General features: G+C 41.7%; 1 protein-coding gene across 4 annotated transcripts in view; it reads left to right on the top strand.

Annotated features, from left to right (window-relative positions):
• Positions 1 to 21,690, top strand: part of mgaa (MAX dimerization protein MGA a) — a 46,081-nt gene that overhangs the window by 467 nt on the left and 23,924 nt on the right. For 3 of the 4 annotated variants that reach the window (XM_077539003.1, XM_077539005.1, XM_077539002.1), the window contains exons 2-9: positions 6,016 to 7,111; positions 7,482 to 9,042; positions 11,960 to 12,065; positions 12,194 to 12,283; positions 12,612 to 12,740; positions 14,452 to 14,574; positions 15,229 to 15,959; positions 18,586 to 18,862. In XM_077539003.1, coding sequence (XP_077395129.1) covers positions 6,090 to 7,111; positions 7,482 to 9,042; positions 11,960 to 12,065; positions 12,194 to 12,283; positions 12,612 to 12,740; positions 14,452 to 14,574; positions 15,229 to 15,959; positions 18,586 to 18,862 — 4,039 coding nt within the window. In that variant the 5' untranslated portion in view covers positions 6,016 to 6,089. The remainder of the gene's footprint in view (positions 1 to 6,015; positions 7,112 to 7,481; positions 9,043 to 11,959; positions 12,066 to 12,193; positions 12,284 to 12,611; positions 12,741 to 14,451; positions 14,575 to 15,228; positions 15,960 to 18,585; positions 18,863 to 21,690) is intronic. The other variant, XM_077539004.1, reaches the window with a different exon arrangement.

The following is a 21,690-nucleotide window of genomic DNA, read 5'->3' as shown; positions in this document are numbered from 1 at the left end:
GTAATCTGAGTGACGTCACGACAACGCATGGTCGCGTTTAGTGGAGGTTGTGCTTCAGGCCTAGCTAGTATGCTGGCATGCTAGCTTACTAACATGCTACCTAGCTAGTTAGCCGATTGTAAGTCCATGCTGCATGCTACTTTATTAGAAAGTAGGATGTGCATTTAAATTAGCGTTTAAAGTCAAATGTAGATAAATAATGAAAATAGAGGTTTTATTGTAACGTGAACTTGTTGTTCAACAAATAATATGGGACTAACCGTCTTTAATCAAGTCGCTATTTGATGTTAAAAGAAAAAAGATCTCAAATGTTAGCGAATGCCCATCTTAAAAAAATACCCACATAAATAGGCTGGGTTAATTGAAAACTATTAATTGTCTGCAGCTGTGAATAGCAACGGGACAAGGTTTTCCAAAAAGACCGTCACAAAAAAAGGTTTGGTAGGTGAATGGTGAATGGTGGTAGGAATGATAACTTCAACCTGAATGCAACACACCAAGAATTTTGCATGTCTGGAAATTTATTTTATTTTATTTATTTTTTTTGTGCGAGGCTAATAATTGTCTTTAGGAGGATTTTTGTTTTGCGATAGCGCCTACAGACTGGTTAAAAAATTAGAAAAAAAAAAAAATCATATTAGCATAAACCAGTAGGCTATTGACAATTCCAAGCTAACACTACGTCAAATCAAAATGGCGGTCTGAAACCTGGTTCACACGGCAGGAGAATTGGACAGATTTTAGGCCCAAATTTCCCCTCCAGACAATCGTAAGGACGCGCCGAGACATAAACGATAATCTTCACAGATAATCCTGCCGTGTGTGTTGTCACCACACACGGCGCCTCCCGATATCGGCGCTCGGAAGGACCCCAGACTTGAAATCGGGCATATCCAACATGTTGGATTTTTAGGCCTGACTTCGTTCCGCGCAGCCGATTGACGGTGACGTGCAGCCAATCAGAAAGCGAGCCAGCAAGGAAGCCGGTGGGGAATCCAAAATCAAAACAGTCATGATTCATGAAGCAGCAGAAAGTCCGTGCTGGCGCTATTACACTCTTTTTATTTTATATATATATATATATATATATATATATATATATATATATCTCCGGGTGGGACGCCAACCCGCGCTGCTAGCACCGAGCCAAGGGCAAGCCATGACTCGGCAGTACCCATTTACACTCCTTTAAACAACACCTTTTCTTTTTATGCCGCTTTTTCGTCTGAAAACCAGGATTGACACATGTTGACGACTGGGAAGCCACGTTTAATCTCAAGAGGTTTTGCGAGACTTTCCGTCACATTCTTGAATGAACTCGGCTCGTGTGGGGTGTGTTGATTGTGCAGTGTGACCGCACACCACGCACGGTACGTTCAGAACTGGAACTCCCGGGATTTTTTTCTTTTCACGTGTGGTGTCTGTCAAAGATTGGAAATCGGACGACAGTTTTAAAATCTTGCTGTGTAAACCAGCCTTTAGTCGGTGAAAAGACCTTCTCTCTGCTCATTGAAATGCATTGGGCATTGTGTTATTGTAATTTGCATTGTGAATATTATTTTCATCGTAAAATGTTATGAAAAGTCATTTGACTACTATAGACCCTTCTAGCCGATTTCACTGCTTGGCGCCGCCTCTCGGAGGGCAAGCCTCCCATAATAAATGAATGTAGAGAGCTTGATTTTTGGCGAGCATTTTTGTTAAAAGGTGGAAAATATGTCAAGTGTCACAAAAAATGTCCCGAGTAGGACACTACATTACTGCGACTCATTGAAACCAGCCATTTGGAGCCTCTAGCTCCAAAAAATGCAGTTGGTTGGAGGGTGAAGTGGAAGCATAAGCAAGGTATATTGTTTTTGGTTGAAACAGTACATTGATCAATACTTTAATGGTGTAAATTGTCATTTCATTAAGTCGTTTGTGTCCGGATATACTCGTCTTGCTACGTATCAAAGTTTTCAAACAATCTTAGCTTGCTAGCTGCTATCAAACAGACCACACATTTCCAACACATTCCTCAGCAGAGATCAAGCCTGAGTAAGTGTTGTGATAATCTTGTTAAATCGTTTTTGTTTAGAAGTACTTGAATATTATGAAAAAAAAGTATCATTGTTTTAACAAAGACACTATGGCACTTTCATCACGTCTGCCTCGAATTTACAATCAGAGGTTAATGTTGTGACCCAATGTATATGAAAAAGAGGACAAACTACCTGATCCAAAATGATCTGAGCAACTCCTCGTATTTTGTGGGTGCAAATCAGTTGCGTCGTAGTTTCGCGCTAGCCACCGTGCTCGTCTTTCACTCCTCACTGTCTTCCGCCTGGTTTAGGATCACTGCCGGCAGCCGAAGGTACGATCTCATCTCTCTTTGAGCCATTCGGGATCCGTAGATCCGCGCACAAGTTCACCATAGCATTGGATTGTGATGCACGATAATATCGGTGGCCGATAATTATCGGCACTTATCGACCATTTTGATGTCAAACAGATAAACCAGATAATAGAGAAATCTGCCGATAATTATCGGCAATTTGATTTCATACAGATAAACCAGATAATAAAGAAATCCATCAATAATTATAGACATGCAATGTTGGTCCATCTGTTGTGTTTGTGGCTCATATCAATAAAATTCAGCTTCATGGTGCTTTACATACAATGAAACATTGTGCAAAGTTTATACAATGTTTCAATGTATTTGTTAGACTTATAGTACCACTTGAAAGCATATTTGTATAAAAATTTATTTTGCAAACAATTATCGGCTTACTTATCGTTATCGACATCGGCACCTCTAAATTATTGGTTTATCGGTATCGGTTGAAAATAGCATTATCGTGCATCCCTAACATTGGTCGCTGATTTATCAACTGTTTGATCTATTTTCTAGGTCACACCGATTGTTTTCTAGTTCACTCGCATTGACATCCTGCCCTTTACCACAAGGGGCGCACTTAAACATGACGTCACACTAGAAGGGTCGAAAATAATCTCCCTGGTTTGTATGCTCGTCAAAAGCAAAGGCAATAATACATTATACGCTGTTTGTTTTCACCATATGAAGATTTGCATTATGTTGCATTGTGGAAATATCCAAAATGAATAATGTTCAGAATTGTCAACAGCTTCAGTTTTTCCTCAGAATAATTTATGGGCCCTTTAGATTTGTCTGCGCCTTGGGTAAAATCCTCCCTGATTGACAAGTTTCAATATCTACCAGTAACCCGTTGTATGGGCCGACATTACAAGCAATTCTCCAAGACGATTCAGTGATGTTTTCCAAGACTGTCATTTGCCCCAAAAAACATCCTTCACTTAAATAGTAGGTGTGGGAACTAGTGTTGTTACGATACCGATACTGGTATCGGCAGAGGTGCCGATACTGCATAAAAACAGTGGTATCGGTATCGACTACTCACAAGTTACATGCCGATACCATTAATGCCAACGCTAATATAGGATTTTGGATGCAGCATCTTGTGTCTTGCTCGTGCACAACATTCACTTTCACATTCACATTCATTGATATGTGACATGTTCACTGCATGCCGATCTAAGATATCCTATTGGCCCTTGAATGCTTCGAACCAATGAACCAACAGCTTTTTCATGTTGAAAAAAAACAACCTTAAGTATCGGTATGGTATCGGTATCGGCCGATACTGCAAAGCTGGGTATCGGTATCGGGAGCCAAAAAATGGTATCGGAACAACACTAACCTCTGGGTACCTCACAATTCGATACGATATGCGATATAAGGCTCACGATAACGATTATCTCACGATATGACGATACCGTGATTATCGATATATTGGTCATGAAATAAATCCACGATAATCTACGATAAAACTACTCAAGACATAAACAGATGTTTTTTCAATGAGAAAATTGTTTCTTTTTGTACCATCACTGAAACACAATTTTCAAACTGGTGTCTTCTTCACAGCGAGTTCTTTCGTGTAGGGGTGTTAAGAAAAATCAATTTGGCAACATATCGCTATATTACGGAGCGCAATTCTTGTATCGATTCAATATGTGGCCGAGTCGATGTTTAAGCGTCAATTTTTGATGGAAATATTCAACAAAAAGTCTTAAGCCTGGTTCACACGGCAACATTTTAAAATTGCCGGCCGATTTCCAATCTTTGACAGACACCATACGTTCCAGTTTTGAACGTACCGGGCGTGCGTGGTGTGCGGCCACACTGCACAATCAACACACCCCATACGAGTTCATTCAAGAATGTGATGGGAAGTCTCGCAAAACCTCTCGAGATTAAAGGTGGCTTCCGAGTCGTCAACATGAGTCGATCCTGGTTTTCAGCAGAAAAAGCGTCATAAAAAGAAAAGGTGTTGTTTAAAGGAGTGTAAATTGGCACTGGCGAGACATCGCTTGCCCTCGACTTGGTGCTGGCGGTGCGCGTTGGCGTCCCACCCGGAGACCACGTTTATTTGTGGAGAATGTGTGTGCGTGTATAAAAATTAATTATAATAATAATTAATTACAAAAATATAAAATAAAAAGAGTGTAATAGCGCCAGCACGGTCTTTCTGCTGCGTCATGACTGTTTTGATTTTGGATTCCCACCGGCTTCCTCGCTGGCTCGCTTTCTGATTGGCTGCACGTCACCGTCAATCATCTACGCGGAGCGAAGTCGGGCCAAAAAAATCCAACATGTTGGATATGCCCGATTTCAAGTCGGAGGTCCTTCCGAGCGCCGATATCGGGTGGCGCCGTGTGTGGTGACAACACACACGGCGCCACCCGATATATATATATATATATATATATATATATATATATATATATATATATATATATATATATATATATAAAATAAAAAGAGTGTAATAGCGCCAGCACGGACTTTCTGCTGCTTCATGAATCATGACTGTTTTGATTTTGGATTCCCCACCGGCTTCCTTGCTGGCTCGCTTTCTGATTGGCTGCACGTCACCGTCAATCGGCTGCGCGGAACGAAGTCAGGCCTAAAAATCCAACATGTTGGATATGCCCGATTTCAAGTCTGGGGTCCTTCCGAGCGCCGATATCGGGAGGCGCCGTGTGTGGTGACAACACACACGGCAGGATTATCTGTGAAGATTATCGCTTGCGTCTCGGCGCGTCCTCACGATTGTCGGGAGGGGAAATTCGGGGCTAAAATCGGGCCAATTCTCCTGTCGTGTGAACCAGGCTTTACTTAGGGTTAGGGTTCATACTTTAAGCATGGAAGAATGTTATATTAATGGAACATTAAGCCTTAATATTTGATTTTAATGCTGTTCAAACATGAAACAGATTGCAACCTGTTTGTTAAATACAGTTGAATGTTCAGTTAAATACGTTTTCATACAAATCTTAAAGTGTACATGTAAAAGTTTACTGATTAGTATTTTCTAATAAATTTGAGTGAAAAAAAGAACTGCAATAATCAACTTACAGATTCGTATTTGGATTAATCGGTATGAAATCGAATCGTGCCCTATGAATCGTGATACGGAGTGAATCACCAGATACTAGGCATTTCATGCAGAATTTTAGAAGCATTTAAAGTTACCATTCCATGTTTTTTTTACTAAATTCCACAAGGATGGCGGCCACTTGTCACTTTGCTTTTGTGAATGTTAGCGTGAATGGTTTTTGTCTGTCGACCAGTCCAGGTATGATGTGCCTCTTGCAGTGTGTCAGCTACTGCAGCTCATCCTAGACTAAGGAGGCTAGATGGTCTAGAAAAGGGATGGCTGTGAAATCAACTTGTTTCATGTTATCAAACATAGCCATGGTGCTATTTGGTCGCAAAACGGCAGCACAGTGGACGAACTTGTGCTTTTGCCATGCTAAACTACAAACGTTTTCTTCCTGTGATTGTGCATTGAGCTAATTGTGAGTGCTTGATGTTTAGCACATAGAAAAGGAGTTTTAGTTTTGTTAAAATAAATACATATTATTATTATTATTATTGTCATCATGCCTTGTAAAGTACTATTGTTTTTTGTTTTTTGTTTTTTTCAGGATGTTTATGTCCCTCCCGGTAAGACATACAAAAGGCTAAATGTTTCCATACCGTAGACGTGTGGGATGTGTCCATGGCCTCTAAGGCGCAGCAGGAAGTGATGGTGCTTGACGACGGAGGGGCAGCCGGCCCTGCAGCCGCGCCCGATGCCAATTATCTGCCTCGGCACTGCCTTGTTCAGGTGGGCCGGGCCATACGGGGCGCAAATGGAAGCTACAAGGAAGCCTCAATGACGGCTGAAGCTGACGTGCACTTGGCAACGTGCTGCAGCAGACGCGCTGCCACCAAACTTCCCCGAGGTGATCTCCTGACACCTGATATCACTTGCAGAGGCATCCAAGTGACTTTGGACAACAACAATATGTGGAACGATTTTTTTAGGTGTAAAACTGAGATGATACTGACCAAGCAAGGAAGCAGAATGTTTCCATATTGTCGCTTCCGGCTCTCCGGGTTGCAGCCATCCAGGAAGTATGTTTTATTGTTGGACATTCAGCTGCTAGACCAGAATCGTTACACGTGGACCGGCACCAGCTGGCAGGTGGCCGGGAAGGCGGAACGTCACGTGACAAATTCGTCGTTTGCGCATCCAGATTCGCCTTCTACAGGTCACCACTGGATGCAGAGTCCCATTTCGTTTTACAAACTGAAGCTCACCAGCAACACTGCCGACCAGGAAGGCAATGCTGTGCTGCACCCGATGCATCGCTATATTCCACGTTTGCATGTGGTCCAGACGGAGAGAGCTGCTAAAGACATTAAGCTGAACGCCTCTAACGTTGCCACATTCACATTTCAACAGACTGAGTTCATGGCTGTCACAGGGTACCATAATTGCCAACTAGCTCAGCTGAAAGTTGACTACAACCCTTTTGCCAAGGGACTTAGGGAGGATGGTGTTGGTTCACTGGGCCCGAAGGCGAACTCCACCCAAGATGAAGCAAGCAGTCAGCAACAACCGCTAAAGAAAAGCTTGAAGTCTTTGCTCGCGAATCACAAAGCTCGAAGCTTTCTGGACACTAAATCTTTGGGGACCTCTTCTGTCCAAGAGGTATCCTCTGGATCTGCACCCAAAGATGTGAAGAACAGTACCTGGTAAGACCCGCCTGCACTCACCGTCTTTTTCAGATCTCTGTTAAATAAAGATACCAATTGTGTTATTCTTTGAGTGTTTATCCTAATAACACACAGTTTCCTATTCTGACTGAGTTGTCTATCAAAAAGAACGTTGTCCTCCATGTTGCCTGCTTTAGATACTGATTGTTCTGGCGAAATGACCCATTCTGGAAGTGAGAATTCATAGCTTGATCTGCTCTGTGACTACCCATCTTTGTTCTGGCATTATTCTGATAACATGGTCTTTAGACTTGATTGACAGGCTCCAGTGATTGTTCTCTCGTGTTACTGTCATCTTGTAAATCCTAAATGAATCACCTCACCTAAATCCTCCTGTTGTTTCCTTCAGCAGCAACTCACGGCCAGCAGAAAAATTAAATGGGGACCTAATTCGAGAGGCACATATTCCCTTAACAAGATGCAATGTGGACTCATTAAGCGCCTCGAAAAGACTTGCGCAAAACGACACTAAAACTACTGCAGAAAAACCCACAAGCCAAGATTTTCCCAAATTGGACAAGGAATCTACCAAGTCTTCTAGTGAAACTATTCCGCAGGGAAAGAGTGGAGCTGTGCAGGGACTGGTGGTTTCAGAGCCTAAATGTCAGTCTGAGGTCCGGCCAATGCCCAGTGGTAAACGTCCTCTTCCTTTGCCGGCCTTGGCTCTGTTCTTGAAAAAGCATTCAACGAAAACCAAGACAGTCAAGAGCAAAATGGAATCTTCCTCTACCCAAGTTCGTGCAGTGCTCCAAAGCGAAACAAGGACGGCTTCTGTTGATCTGAATATCAACACTACATCTAACTTGAAATCTGACAACCAGGATTTGACCCCAAATGAATCCGACAAATTGACTGCAAATATCTTTGGGGGGAGTAAATCTCAACATATCTGTAGTATGTCTTTGGAAGACACCGAGGCCACTCCAGATCCTTTACTAGTGAGCTCACCTTCCGAGCCAGCGAAACCAGCGTTTGCCAAGTTTCATGAGCCACAGGATAACCACAAAACTTTTAGTTGTTCAACTATTACTACCTCATCTTTGTCTCCTGCTTCGTCTCCACTTTTGCACGCTGAAGTAGATGCTTCGAACGAGCCAACCGTCCTTCCCTCAGTATCCAAGTCTGGTCATTTTCTTCATAGCTCTCCCTGTTCACCTTTCTGCTTTGAATCGTTGTCCCCAGTGAGTTCGCCAGAGCCACTACCTTCTCTACCTGCCACCTTTGCATTGGATCTGGACTCTGGCTCCTCCAAGCTTCCAGAGAGTTTGCCGCTGAACAAAGACTCTGGCCCATCTGTATTTAAGTGGCATACAGTGTTACCTCCCCCACAGCCCAGCGTGGACCCTTCCTTTGCAGTATTCCAGCCCCCTTCACAGTGTCTTTCGCCGGGATCCTCCTTGTTGCCTTCCCAAACTCCAACCAATGATCCGTCAAACTCTCCTCTCCTGATCCATTCTCATCCCCCAGCTGTCGACGCTCTTTCATTTCAAGAGACCGAACATCCGCTGCCTTTCCCGGGAGAACTCTCTCCCCTCGCAATTCCTTTGGCCCTGTCACCAACGTTCTCCTCTTTGGACGGTGACGCATTGTCCCCCACGCCTTCCATCGCGGACCTTGTGCACTTTTTTTCGACGGAGGAGAACCTCGGAATGGGGGTGGAGTTTCCAAGCACTGATTCGCCGACACCTCCCTGTCCGTCAGATGTTTCTGGAGAAGCTAATGCATCAGCTCCTCCAGCGCATGTCCCGACAATCGCGTCCCCAAAACATTTGAATAGCAAAAGGAAGGCTCGCCGGCGGAAAAGCTCTATATCCAATTTGGAGCTGAGGACGGACTACTCTGCTTACACGACCATGAAGCCTAACCTGGAAGAAGTTGAGGAGCAGCTCTTTATCTCCTTCACATCCAAGGTAGCTAGTGCGTTCACACAACCATGTTTAGTTGGTTAGCGTTGCGCTTATTATTTACCAAGATAGTATCTTATCCAGTAATCCTTCTAAGACAGTGCTTCTCACTAATTTTTTTACACCACCCAGGAAGAAGAAAATATTTTGTACCTCCAAACTATCTGCCATGACTTTCAATAGTATTAGTTACCTGTAATATTGTTGTAAGTACACCTCTGCAGAGGAGCTAATCCTGCTTGCACAGTCTCTGAAAGTGAGAGTACCGCTGCCACCTACTGTAGTGGATGTGCAATTACATGTTATTCTATTAGGACAGAGATAGAAAAAAAAATGTTCCCTGGGGTCATTTGAGCGTTTCTATACCTTGGCTTTGAACCATAGCTCAACCAAAGTGATTTATTAATCACTAGTAGGTATGCTACATTAAATTTACCGTCATAACAAGGCTAAAGGCTAATTTAGCTGCAGTTTTGATATGCTAGCATCAGTTTGTGTGGAAGCGGTCAACCTTTATTGTTAAATGTAAAATAACCAAGTCAAGTCTTCTTTATATAATATAGCCCGTTGAAACAGCCTTAGCTGTCACAAGCTTTTCAGAAACACAACATTAAACAATGTAAAACATTAACAGCAGTACAATCACAAAGCATTTATAGATGAAAGAGGAGAGAATCTGTCTCCTTTCAGCAGTTGATTCGAAACGTGATCAAAACATGCATGACGTCACGTCTGTACCAAGCTTGCTACAAGCTAGGTCGTAAACAAGCTGCTGCTGTTGCGTCCGTGATGAGTAACAAAAAGGAATGGTCCAATTACCAATTTTCCACGATTGTGAGTCCACAAACAAAATGGATGAAGTTCAATGACAGTCTCTCCAGTTGTTCTGGATTATAAGAAGGTTTGATCAATTAAAAAAATAAATCCTGTGTAAGATTTTCAGACAATAACTTATATTGATTTTAAATCAGTTTTAGCGTAAACTTAATGATAGCTTGTGCAAAAAAAACCTGTTTATAACTTGTGCTTGCTTAAATGCTGCAATTGAGTAGTTGCTAACTATTGTAAACGCGTCTTGTAAATCACTTATCCAGCATTCTGCAACTTGTGTAAAATTACAACTCGCATTGAAGAACATTTTGATATAGCCTAACAACTTCAGAACAACCGTTTTATTAATCAGCACCAGTTTTGATTCATTCAATTTAAACTCTTAAATTTAGCAAATTTTCAAATTGTCTTAATTAATTTTAAAATAATGAATTAATTGAATAAATCTGATTTATTGCCAAGCCCTAACTAATACTAATTATCTCAAAATGTAGCAAAACAAGACTGTTCAGTATAGAGACATTTGATTCTCTTTTGCCAATTTTGTGGTTTGACTGGTTTTGCTTATGTCATTGCGTCCTTTACTTTTATTGCACCCCATGTATCGAAATCAAATAGTCTTTTTTTTTTTTTTTTAAGAAACCAGATATAAATTGGTTTGACGTCGCTGATGATTTGTTGTTTCTTTGAATTTAAGTAACTTGGAGAGTTTGGGCTTTGTAGAGCCTTCACATATTGTTGCATATAAATGTGACTAAAGCTACAGCCATACCATATCAAATCGGAATCCCACTAAATTCAAACCAAATTGAATCATTACATTTTAAAATCTTTGCGTACTTGAGTCATGTTTTTTCTGATAATGATTAAGCCTCGTTTCTGGAATGTGGGTCACTGTGATAAATTTTACTATGACTTCTTGTGCACCGCTTTACTCCCTTCCAGTAATTTCCATTTCCTGTTCTATGGTCGATTTCAGATTAAACTCTTTGGGGCATATTCACTAAAGGTTTGCGTCGGCTTTGCACCGTGCTAACCAGTAAAAATGGAGCAATCTGGGAGCGCCTATTTCACTAAACACGCCCAGATGGGGAAATCCATCACTAAGTGGGCTGCCAATCAGATTGCGTCACGGTGTGCCGGTGTTATTTGCGAGTATGTAAATTAGGTAATTTGCATACATTTGACGCAAAATATGCCCAGCCCAATGCAAATGAGACTCATTGATATACAGCGTCTAATGGGGTATATGCCACGGAAGAGGCGGGACTGTTTTTGCACATCAGTTTGTTTCCGATTCGGTTTGCGACGTGTGAGCTGCGTCAGAAATACTTGTGCTTCCGACTTTGTGCCCCTCAGTTACGTGTTCACAACCCGGACCGGAAACAAACTGATGTGCAAAAGCATGACAGCAGTGCATGCCATTTGCAACACAACATGATCACACACCACCAACCCCCCCCCCCCCCCCCCCCCCACACACACACACACACACACACACAGAGAGAGAGAGCGAGAACTTTTCTAGCATTTTTACGTGCCGGTTGCATACTGTACGCCGATGCTAACCTCTGAAAATGTATTTTTTTAAAATGATCGCACCAATAATTTGTACTTTATGAATGAATGACGTCTTTGTCAGCTTAATGGTGCTATAAACGCTTACTCTCGGGCCAACCTCGCTTTCTGATAATGTCATCTTTCTTGCAACTGTTACTGTAACAACCATGTTCTTGGTGCAGATCCATTGCCATGTGTGGTAAATCAGGTGCAGATTTGCTCCAAGCTGTCAGTTTTGTGGGCGTGTTTGCGCCGGTATATGATTAAAGCAATATCCTTAGTGAATCGGTGGGTAACTGGGCGCAGACTGCGGGTGCAGTTGTGGTGCAATATTTCGCCCTATTACCGGACACAATGCATTCTTATGATTTGATTTTTGTTCACAATATGGAAACTGAGCCATGACATGTTGTCCAAATGTCCATCAGCATGTTTCCTATTAAGCGGCCCGAATCTTATAGCCTTCCGGCCATGCATTCTAAATAAAAACATTTGTGGGTGCAAGCAACAAAGTGGACACTTTACATTTTAGGAGGCTCTCAAACTTCATATTGCTGACAACGAAGAGCAAGAAGCAAATGGCCCACTTGCGTCGTCGCCGTCGGATGTTCAGCAGCCGACTGGCGATCACTCCAACGGTAAACTTTCATCTTCTCCATCGGAATCCATCCAGTTGGCACAGCCATGGCTCCAATCCATCTTTTATTCTTGTGCTAAGTTTGAAACGTCCTGTTCTGACTTTTTTTTTTTTTTTTCTCCTCACCAGAAGAGACAATTGCTCCTTTGGCAGAAGTTCTTCTCAAAGATTTGAAGACGATGAAGCACCAGCAGATCATCCACCCGGTGTTACAGGAGGGTCAGAATCTTTATTTTTTCATCTCTCTTGAAAGCTAAACAAGTTGAAATTTGTTAGCCAAATTGCATGAAGTATTCTCAAATTGTCAAGTTATCAAAAAGAAATTTTGTGCTTGCAATTTTTAAAAAAAGTATCTGTTGATTCTTAGTCATCCAGCTAATGAAAATCTGTTGAATTGAATTGAGGCATCTGGACTCTTATTTGTTGTGTTTTTTTGACTCATTTTCTGAAAACCTGCGCAAGAGACTTAGTCAGTTATTCTTTAAGGCTAACAATTTGGTCACTTTGACTTGAACCTGTGCAACAATGCGGTCATGTCGTCCTTCAGTTGGACTGAAGATGAATTTGCTGGACGCCAGTCTGTCCATCGACTTGCAATACTTGGGTGTGCGTCTGCCCATCCCACCTCCGGGAGCCACCATGGAGCCCCCTAGCCAGGAGCTGCCAGCTATACAGGGTTAGTTAACAGAGTTTAGCGATCGGTGCAAAGCTGTTTGCACCATGACAACCGTAACGCCCAATTCACACTACCTGCGGAATGGACGCGGTGCGTTTTCGGTACGGTATCCTCACAGATTGGTATTCACACCCCGTGCGCTGCGTTTCCGGAAGTCTGCACCCGCCAGACCACAAGATCACGGGGGTTCACGCTGGAGAGTTGCGTTCACGCAATAACAACCGTGTATATCGAGTCCTATTTGTAAATAATAGCCACGCTTGCCTGTTGTCACATCGATATGCTTTTTGGACATTATTTCTGGGACCTCTACCATGGCTCTTCTACCATGGGTAACTACTTTTGTGTTTAAATAATGTTATTTTTCTCATGTTTATTTTGAGTTCATTAAATGTCATGTCCTGCTATTTAGTTAGCTAGCTTCCCTCCCCAAAAAACGAGTGTGCAAACGGTTTTATATTTTAAATATACTGGATTTATCTTGACGTCAGACGCCCGACTTCCTGTCCGGCTTGTGTCATTTCTTCAGCTTCATGAAAATCTGCAAGCGGCGTCCGGGAAAAATAGAACGCTTGCGGAAACCCTCCGCCTCCGTTCTGCACCGCACTGGAGCTGGTTTGAATTGACCTTACCGTGGCACGCCCCTCCCCGTCCAATAAGTGCGACAAGCATCTGGCTCCGACATTTACCGGTCGAGATGAGCTGAAGTGCAAAAAAGTCAAATCTTCCTTGTGATTTTTCAGTCAGGACGCCGATATTTCTTTTTGAAGTAAGCAAAGGGGTTTGAATTTATTTATTTTTTTTAGTGAAGGGTATCTTCAGTCCCTCACCATGCAATTTTGCCCAAAAACAAAAGGAAATATGCCTCGCTGTCTGCTGCTACAGAAGTCAGGAAAAGACAGTTGCCTCACTCACTTTGACCGATTGTCAGCAAAACCGAAGTTTTTAGACATTGTTCCCGTCAGGCCGGGTAAGAATGAATGTATATTACCTAATAATAGTTTCAATGTTTTGTTGGCATTTATGGTAAATAGAAAGTCAACAAACGCGTGGACGGTTATCTACCCCTGAGCTATCGTTAGCCTTTGGCTAAAAACAATAATAGAGAATATTACCATAGTGCAGACGTAGTAATTCCTGGTCATTTTGGAGGGATTTGACTGGTCGTGTGTGCTCTTCCCCAAAGTTTGATCCAGCGCAGTCATTGTTCGTAGTTGTTTGAGGGTTTAGGGAAGGGAATAAACCGGACAGTGTCTCTCTTGTGTCTCTCTTAAACAAGCCATGACTACCGCAAGACACAGTTTATTCAATCGGAATAACGGCTATTGCGCTTATACAAGCTGTGACTACAGCGTTTCATCATTTTTATAGTTTTTTTTTCTTTTTTTCTTTTCTTTTAACCACGCAAAGGACGCAATGCACTACCGGGAGCAGGATTGCTTTTGTTTGTCTGCAGCAAAACGCACGTGCCGTCGCAGACATGAGGTCTTGCGGCATGATTAGTTTACTTGGTCATGCGGGTGAGGTTTACAGTAAGGTCAGTTGAGACGCAGATTTGAATGCGTTCTAATCTTGCGGCGTGCGTACGGAAAACGCACCATCGTCCGTTCCGCAGTCAGTGTGAATTGGGCGTTACAGTCGACCAACTGGGTGTGTAGTGCCGTTGTTCAATGTATTGATTGTACGTTACATCTTTTTGCATTTTCCACAGGTACATCTGGCTCGTTTGTGTCCAGAACCGGAAAGACTACAGATGTGACGCAGATTAAAGGTTGGAGAGAAAAATTCAGTCCATCGGAATCTTCAGAGGCTCCTTCACCCTCCACGGCAGAAGGTGACTACATATATATATATATATATATATATTAGGGGTGTGAATTGCCTAGTACCTGACGATTCGATTCGTATCACGATTCACAGGTCACGATTCGATTCGATACCGATTAATCCCGATACGAATTTATAAGTCGATTGTTGCGATTTTTTTTCATTCAAATTTAGAAAATACTAATCAGTAAGCTTGTAGAGTGTAAGATTTATATGAAAATGTATTATTTATTTATCTGAAATTTCAGTCTTATAGAGGTTGTAATTTGTTTCATGTTTGAACAGCATTGAAATAAAATATTAAGGCTTAATGTTCCGTTCATATAACATTCTTCCATGCTTAAGGTGTGAATCCTAAAAAATAAATAAATAAATAAAAAAAAATAAAAAATAAAAAAATCGATTTTGCCGATTATTGAATCGATTCGAGAATCGCGCGATGTAGTATTGCGATATATCGCTGAATCGATTTTTTTAACACCCCTAATATATATATATATATATATATATATATATATATATATATATATATATATTATATTTTCAGGACGCCGATATTTCTTTTTGAAGTAAGCAAAGGGGTTTGAATTTTTATATATATATATATATGATTTGAACGTGTGTGTTTGGTCCATTTTCTTACACGGCGGTGTGCTGTTAGTTGTGCCCATCAGCTCGGAGCAGACCAAGAAGAACTTGTCGGCGTTCTGTAGCGACATGCTGGACCAGTACCTGGAGAGCGAGGCCAAGTTGATTGACCAGCGCGTGGCCAGCTTCGCTCAGCCGCCACCGGCGGATTCACTGCCCGTCTACGAGCTTCCCGCCAGCAGCAGCAGCTACGTCCGCACGCTCAGCAGCGTCCTCAAGAAGCAAAGCGCCCCCTCACCCACCTCGGACCTCATCATCGGGTTCGTCCCGCCCTCCAAGAGAGCCAAAGCTCCCAACAGGCAGCTCAAAATCTCCAGGAAAGTTGAAAAGAAGCCGAAGAGTACCAAACCAGCTCCCAATCCAGCTTTTCCTCCTACGGCAACATCTTTCCCACCATGTCCCTCTTTGCCAGACGTCTCTCAGCCCTTAGCACCCGTGGAAGAACCTCCAAAACCAACGAAAACCCCCACAACAGCCTGTCCTACGGCAGACACGGTGTTAACTTCCCCCGCTCAGTCCCCTCCTCTTGATAAGGGGAAGAGACTCAAGCGTAAGCCGACCCCCTTGCAGTCGAACTCTGAAACGGATGGCGTGAACCCATCGAGTCATTTGCAGCTGCCGCTGACCCGCGGCCTGCTGAGGCAGAAAGACTTGGAGGACGGCGCCGTGTGGGGCGGGCACCCTCGCACCTACGTCACACAGGAGAGGGCCTCCATATCTCTGACATCGCTTTTCACCTTGAAGGTACCCATGTGTCTAGAAAAATTTGGAATTTTTTTCAGGGAACACCTCCGAAACACACGCCTATTAGAAATAACTTCTCTGGGAATCACTCAGGGGAGTATTTTTTTTTTTTTTTTTTAATTTTCAACTTAAATATTTATGACATTTTCACAGAGCAATTCCATTCGCTCCTGGCCGTTTTACCGGATTTTGACTGATTTTGCAAGGCCCACAGAATATTGCTTTCTATTGCTATAGAAACATGGAACCTACTAAAAGAAAGATTAGAGTCTCTTCTTTCACGAGGAAAAAAAAAGTATCTGTTTCCGTTTTGCAGCAAATTAGCATTAGAATGTATCTAAGTTTCATCAATATCATATTCCTGGTGAGAACACTGTCAAAAAGAGCTTGTTGCAACATGGCCCTGGCTGATCTCTTATACTCTGTTGCCACATGCTGGCCATTTCTGTCATTACTACCATTGCTGCACCCGTTCTCTGCAGTTGAGAGGCTGCATCAAAGGCTTCTTTCTGTATGCTCTGGCATTAAAAAAAAAAAAACCCAAAAAAACGTATAAATACGTCTTTGGGGCACTTAACACATTTAAAATAGAACGTATTTATAAGTTTTTGGGAGCAAATGAGTTTAAAAGGAACAAATTTAATTGCATTAGATTCAATATTCATCAGTAATTGGTGACCATTTGTGCCCATTATTAGTACATTGAAAATTTGAATAACAGCCCTAGTATGTTTCTGTTGAGGCCGTTATGGCATGTTTGAAGGGATACAAGACTTATAACTAATTTTCCAGTTTTGGATTAGGAATTGTGTATCAAGAATAAATGCAAAATATCTCTGGCATCTTATTCCCTGAATTTTCTTTCAAACCGATTAAGTATCAAAATAAGAACGTGGGAAACGCCATTATCCTGGTCACATGATTGTGATGACATGTATCCCGTACGTAAAATGAGAGCCACCTTCGCGCTTTTCAATGGGAGTTCGCTGACGTAGTGGGCAAGAAAAAGACAGTCTGTGATCCCAAATACTGCACCAATTCGGTTCAGCGTAAAATCCTAAATGCATCCGGTTTCATGTCATTCCACGCGGGGGTGGCCACTCCTAATGTGGGCTAAAGCGCGCTTCGCCCACGGCATGTAACTTAGACTAGCAGAGTGAAAAATTACCCGGATGTTAACCATGCACTTCAATTCGCCGGCCGGCTGGATCTGCCAGTTTCATCCGGCTTTCGGCTAGAAACAAATCTTTTGACGAGTCCTCCTTGACTGTACTACTTTTGAAGAAGTGCTTCTTTGCTATTACTGCGTAATTCCACATTTGATGTCCGCCGTGGGACGCGATCATTCCTCGTGAATCTCTTTGTTGTCACTGGCAGCCATGTCATACAATGTGCATTTGACGCACACGATACGTCACGATGATCACGTGACTGTCCAAAATGGCCCGATACAGTACTTAACGCAAAAATTATTCATACAAAGTGCTGTAAAATCAAGAGTTGAAATTAACCATTTCACAAATAGCTGGTGTTTTTCATAAGTCTTGTTCCTTTAACTCTTTTACTGCCAAAATACGTTTAATAACGATTACTAAAATCACGATGTATGCCGCCATAAATGTTAATTTACGTCAACTACGTTTTTTTGTTTTGTTTTGTTTATTTTTTTGTTTTTTTTTAAATATCAAATGGCCTTTGCAACGTTTAGTGGAGGAGTGCTGCCTGGTTAATAATGTGAAATCAAAAACACCCTCTAACTATGACCAACAGATGGCAGCATTGTATCTCTTTTCAATGGAGTGCTGCCGGTATATGAAATTCCAATGAAACATGATGAACCTGATGAAATAGAACGTTTTCAAGGATGACGTGAATGATCAAAACCTTTGTCACATTAAATCTAAGGTAGAGTAAGGTAGAAAGTCTAGTGCTGTCAAACGATTAAAATTTTTAATCTGATTAATCACACTTTTTAATTTTGATTAATCACGATTAATCAGCTAAATTACTCGCGTAATGTAAAATACAAAATACCGTAATATTTTGACATTAACGCATTTTATCTGAATGTCATTTGCAATTGCATGCATGCGTGTATTGCTCAAAACATAACAGCATCATATCAATTGGGTGCCATTCAGCAATTATTAATTAATTAAACACAAATTACTTTTGTTTCATCTAAAGTCCCATCGATGTTTTTTTTAAAGCGAAATTTACCACAGAGCGCACCAACTGGAGTCACCCCGCTCATCTTGGAACAGCAGGCGTAGGAAATGCCGTGCATTGACCTAATTACTGACCTGCGCAGCCTTCAACGTAACCATCCGCGTTACGTTCAAGGCTCAAGTGCGGTCAAAAAAAATAGTGCAATTAATCTGCGTTAATACGTGATTAATGCGACAATTTTCTGTGACTAATTAATCTATTAAAGCTTTAACTTTGACAGCCCTAGTAGAAAGTTAGAAACATCCTTTTTTTTTTTTTTTTCTAATGAAAGAATGGAATGCGATCTTTCATGTGGTACCCAGTACCCACCATGTTTATATCGTAAAAGAACACAATATTCTGTTTGCCTTGAAAAAGATGAGTTAAAATGCCGTCTTGTCTTTGTGATTCCTGCCAGGGTTTTGTGAGCGACAACCCCACGGCCCCGATCCAGTTGCCCCACAGGCCAGAGCCGGCGTGCTTCAATGACTTCTGCCGACTGGGCTGCGTCTGCTCCAGCCTGGCCCATACGGCCCGGGTCAGCCACTGTGGGTGGCCGCAATGCATGCTGGGTTGCAGCTGCCTCAAGCAGAAGGTGGTTCTGCTCAAGAACCTGGACGGCTCCTCCGATTCCAGCCCCTCGAGCCACGGCAGCGGCAAGAGGAAGAAGAGAAAGAGGATGAAGATGGCCTACAGTAAGTAGACTGTGCCATTCATCAGAAGTACACTACTTGACAGATGTGAAAACGTCAAAGTACAGTACATGTTCCTCAATGTCTCCGTTTACATGCTGTCATTAACTCTTGTAAAAGCGGAATGTGGTGCGGGAGGCCATGTAAACAGCTAAATAAAACCCAAATATGTTCATATTCTGGTGATTGAAAACCTGAATAAGACACCTGCGATACACCTTTTCTTGCCCAAATATTTGGCAGTGTGAAAAAAATATATTCATTGAAAAAGGAACATTGGTTTGTGTTCTGCGCATGACTTATCCGCAAGGGATCTTGGTCTTTTGAATACAGAAACTGCTTGTATGTGCCTAATCTGGAGGTAAACATGACGTAACCCAGACACAGCACCGGATCATACGTTTGGAGCGAGGAGGAAGCAGACCTCTTTATTAGTGTTTTGCAAGACATGAATACAATGAAAGTAAGAAGTGGAAATCAGGGTGCACCGATCACAATTTTCTGGCCGATCCCCAATTTTTGCCAATACTGATTTTTTTTTTTTTTCATTGCAAGCAGCATATACCTTCAGTGTTCAAATCATGTTTTATTGGAAAACATTGAACAATATCGCCGAAATAATACAAATGGGTTTGTTTTAACTGCACATGAAGTAGTTCTCTCAAATAAAAATGAAATCCTATGTTATCTCAGCAGAAGAGGACATTGGCTGACTTTTTCAGACCTCTGAAGAGGGAGATGAGATTGGTGTAAAAGATCGCTTTATTTTTAAGGGAACGAGTGATCTTCCAAAATCAAGGAAATCGGGGCCGATAAATCGGCTGGCCGATCGATCATGCACCCCTAAGTGGAAATGACATTGATTTGGATCACCCAGTTAGAGCTGGGTATCGATTTCAGATTTCCAAAATCGATTCGATTCAGAAGGGCCCGATTTGATTCACGATTCACATTGATTTTCGATTCAGTTAAGAATTTCATGCAGTACCAATTTTGCTTTTATATGGAAGACATTCCCAGAAGTACCAATGCTGCAAAATAATTGAAACTTTTTTATTTACATTTATAATTGAAGTCAACACAGTTACATTAGTCATGTATCATGTATGTTTCATTGAACATAACCTGATCAACACCATGAACACTAATTGGAATCAATTACAAGCACAGTGCTATGTAAATAAAGTGGCAAAATCACACTTACATTCTTGTGGCAGATTTTATACTAAGGTTCCAGTCGTTAATAAATAAATAAATAAATTTATCTGTATTAATAAGAGACACAGCCATAGTACATAATTTTGCATGCACATTTTGTGTTTTTATGTCCAATTCTTACCTTCTATCTTTAGGGGGGTATTTGGCACATTCATTTATGGGGGGGCTATTAAAAGTATCGATTCATGGTTTTATGAATCGATATTGGGCTATGAAAAGGAATATTGATTCAATATCAATATTTTAGGCCCATCCGTAGTCATGATTAGGGCTGGGGCAACGCGACGTCGACGCAAAAAATACGTTGACGCAATAAATACACGTCAATGCGTCACTTTTGGCGCCATTGCGCAATGTCTGGGCCACCAAATATACGTTACCTTGCAGACAAAACACTGGGCGCAAAAAAAAGAAAAGAAAAGCAGAACGTACAATGCACGTATATTGTGCACAATTACAGTGTAGCAATGGAGGGCAACAATCGTTGCGGTTTGCAGATACCCGGAAGACATGACAAGCAAGCTACGTGTACTGGTAGGGGCGGGGTCAAAAATGGAGAAAGTGTGGAGTTTTTTTTTAATTGTCGAAGTGTGAAGCAAGCTAGCAATGACACAATACAATGATGTGTCTATTGTTTCTAATAGATAGATGACGCGGAAGCTGAGAAGCGGAATTGCCTCCTTTTTTTCTTCCGTTGTGCGCAGCGCGAAGGGATATAGTTATTGAATCAAAAAATAGCAGTGACTGCAGCATCGAGTCGCAGCGAGTCCGGGGAGAAGAAACGACCTCGTAATAAGACGTCCGAAGTATGGGAGTACTTTACACCTAAAAATGCAAAGTACTTGGCATACCATAAAAGCACAACCGCGATTAAGAGGAGGCACCCGGGAGCTTCTTGTGTGGAGAAGACATCGTAAGTTTTCAAGTTTTTTTTTTTTTTTTTTTTCCTTGTTGGCAATGAGTAACCCCATCATTCATCCAAACTGCACCACGTAACTTGTGCTCCAGCCTCGCACACAGAACATGTACCCACTGCCCATTATAAACACACGCAAACACACAGCCCTCACACACTCGCTTGTTGCTTGTCACTTTTTTTTTTAATTGACACAGACACACACTCTTCAAATAGACGTAAACTTTTTTATTTATTTTTTTTTTTTATTTCTCTCTATTAATAAACAAGCAACATCCACGCCATATGAAAGGCTTTTTTCAGTGACTGGAAATATAGTCAACAAAAAAAAGGGGCAAGCCTGACAGCTGAGCATGTTGAGATGCGAACATCCACTCCAACACAATACATGACTACAACACACACACACCTGAGCAGATGCACACAGAAAGCGTGAGAGTGGTGGTGGAGCTGTGTTGTTTTGAAAATTGCAGCCGTCACCACTGCTGTCAGTTTTTTTTTTTAAATAAGATTTTGGTTCAGATTATGGCTTTAGCAGTTTTAGTTATTAAAAGAGAGCTTTATTTTATTATTTCTTTATTGTAGGATTCCATTGCACTAGAGCTGTGTGCACTTTGTCGTATTGTTCAATAAAATTCATTTTTGAACTTGAATAAAAATATATTGGAAAGAAGAAAATTGTGTTTTACTCATGGAG

The sequence above is a fragment of the Festucalex cinctus genome, chromosome 12 (genome assembly GCF_051991245.1).
Source record: "Festucalex cinctus isolate MCC-2025b chromosome 12, RoL_Fcin_1.0, whole genome shotgun sequence".
NCBI classification, from domain to species: Eukaryota; Metazoa; Chordata; class Actinopteri; order Syngnathiformes; family Syngnathidae; genus Festucalex; species Festucalex cinctus.
Note: the sequence above shows the minus strand (reverse complement) of the source record. Positions and strands in the feature narration are given on the sequence as shown.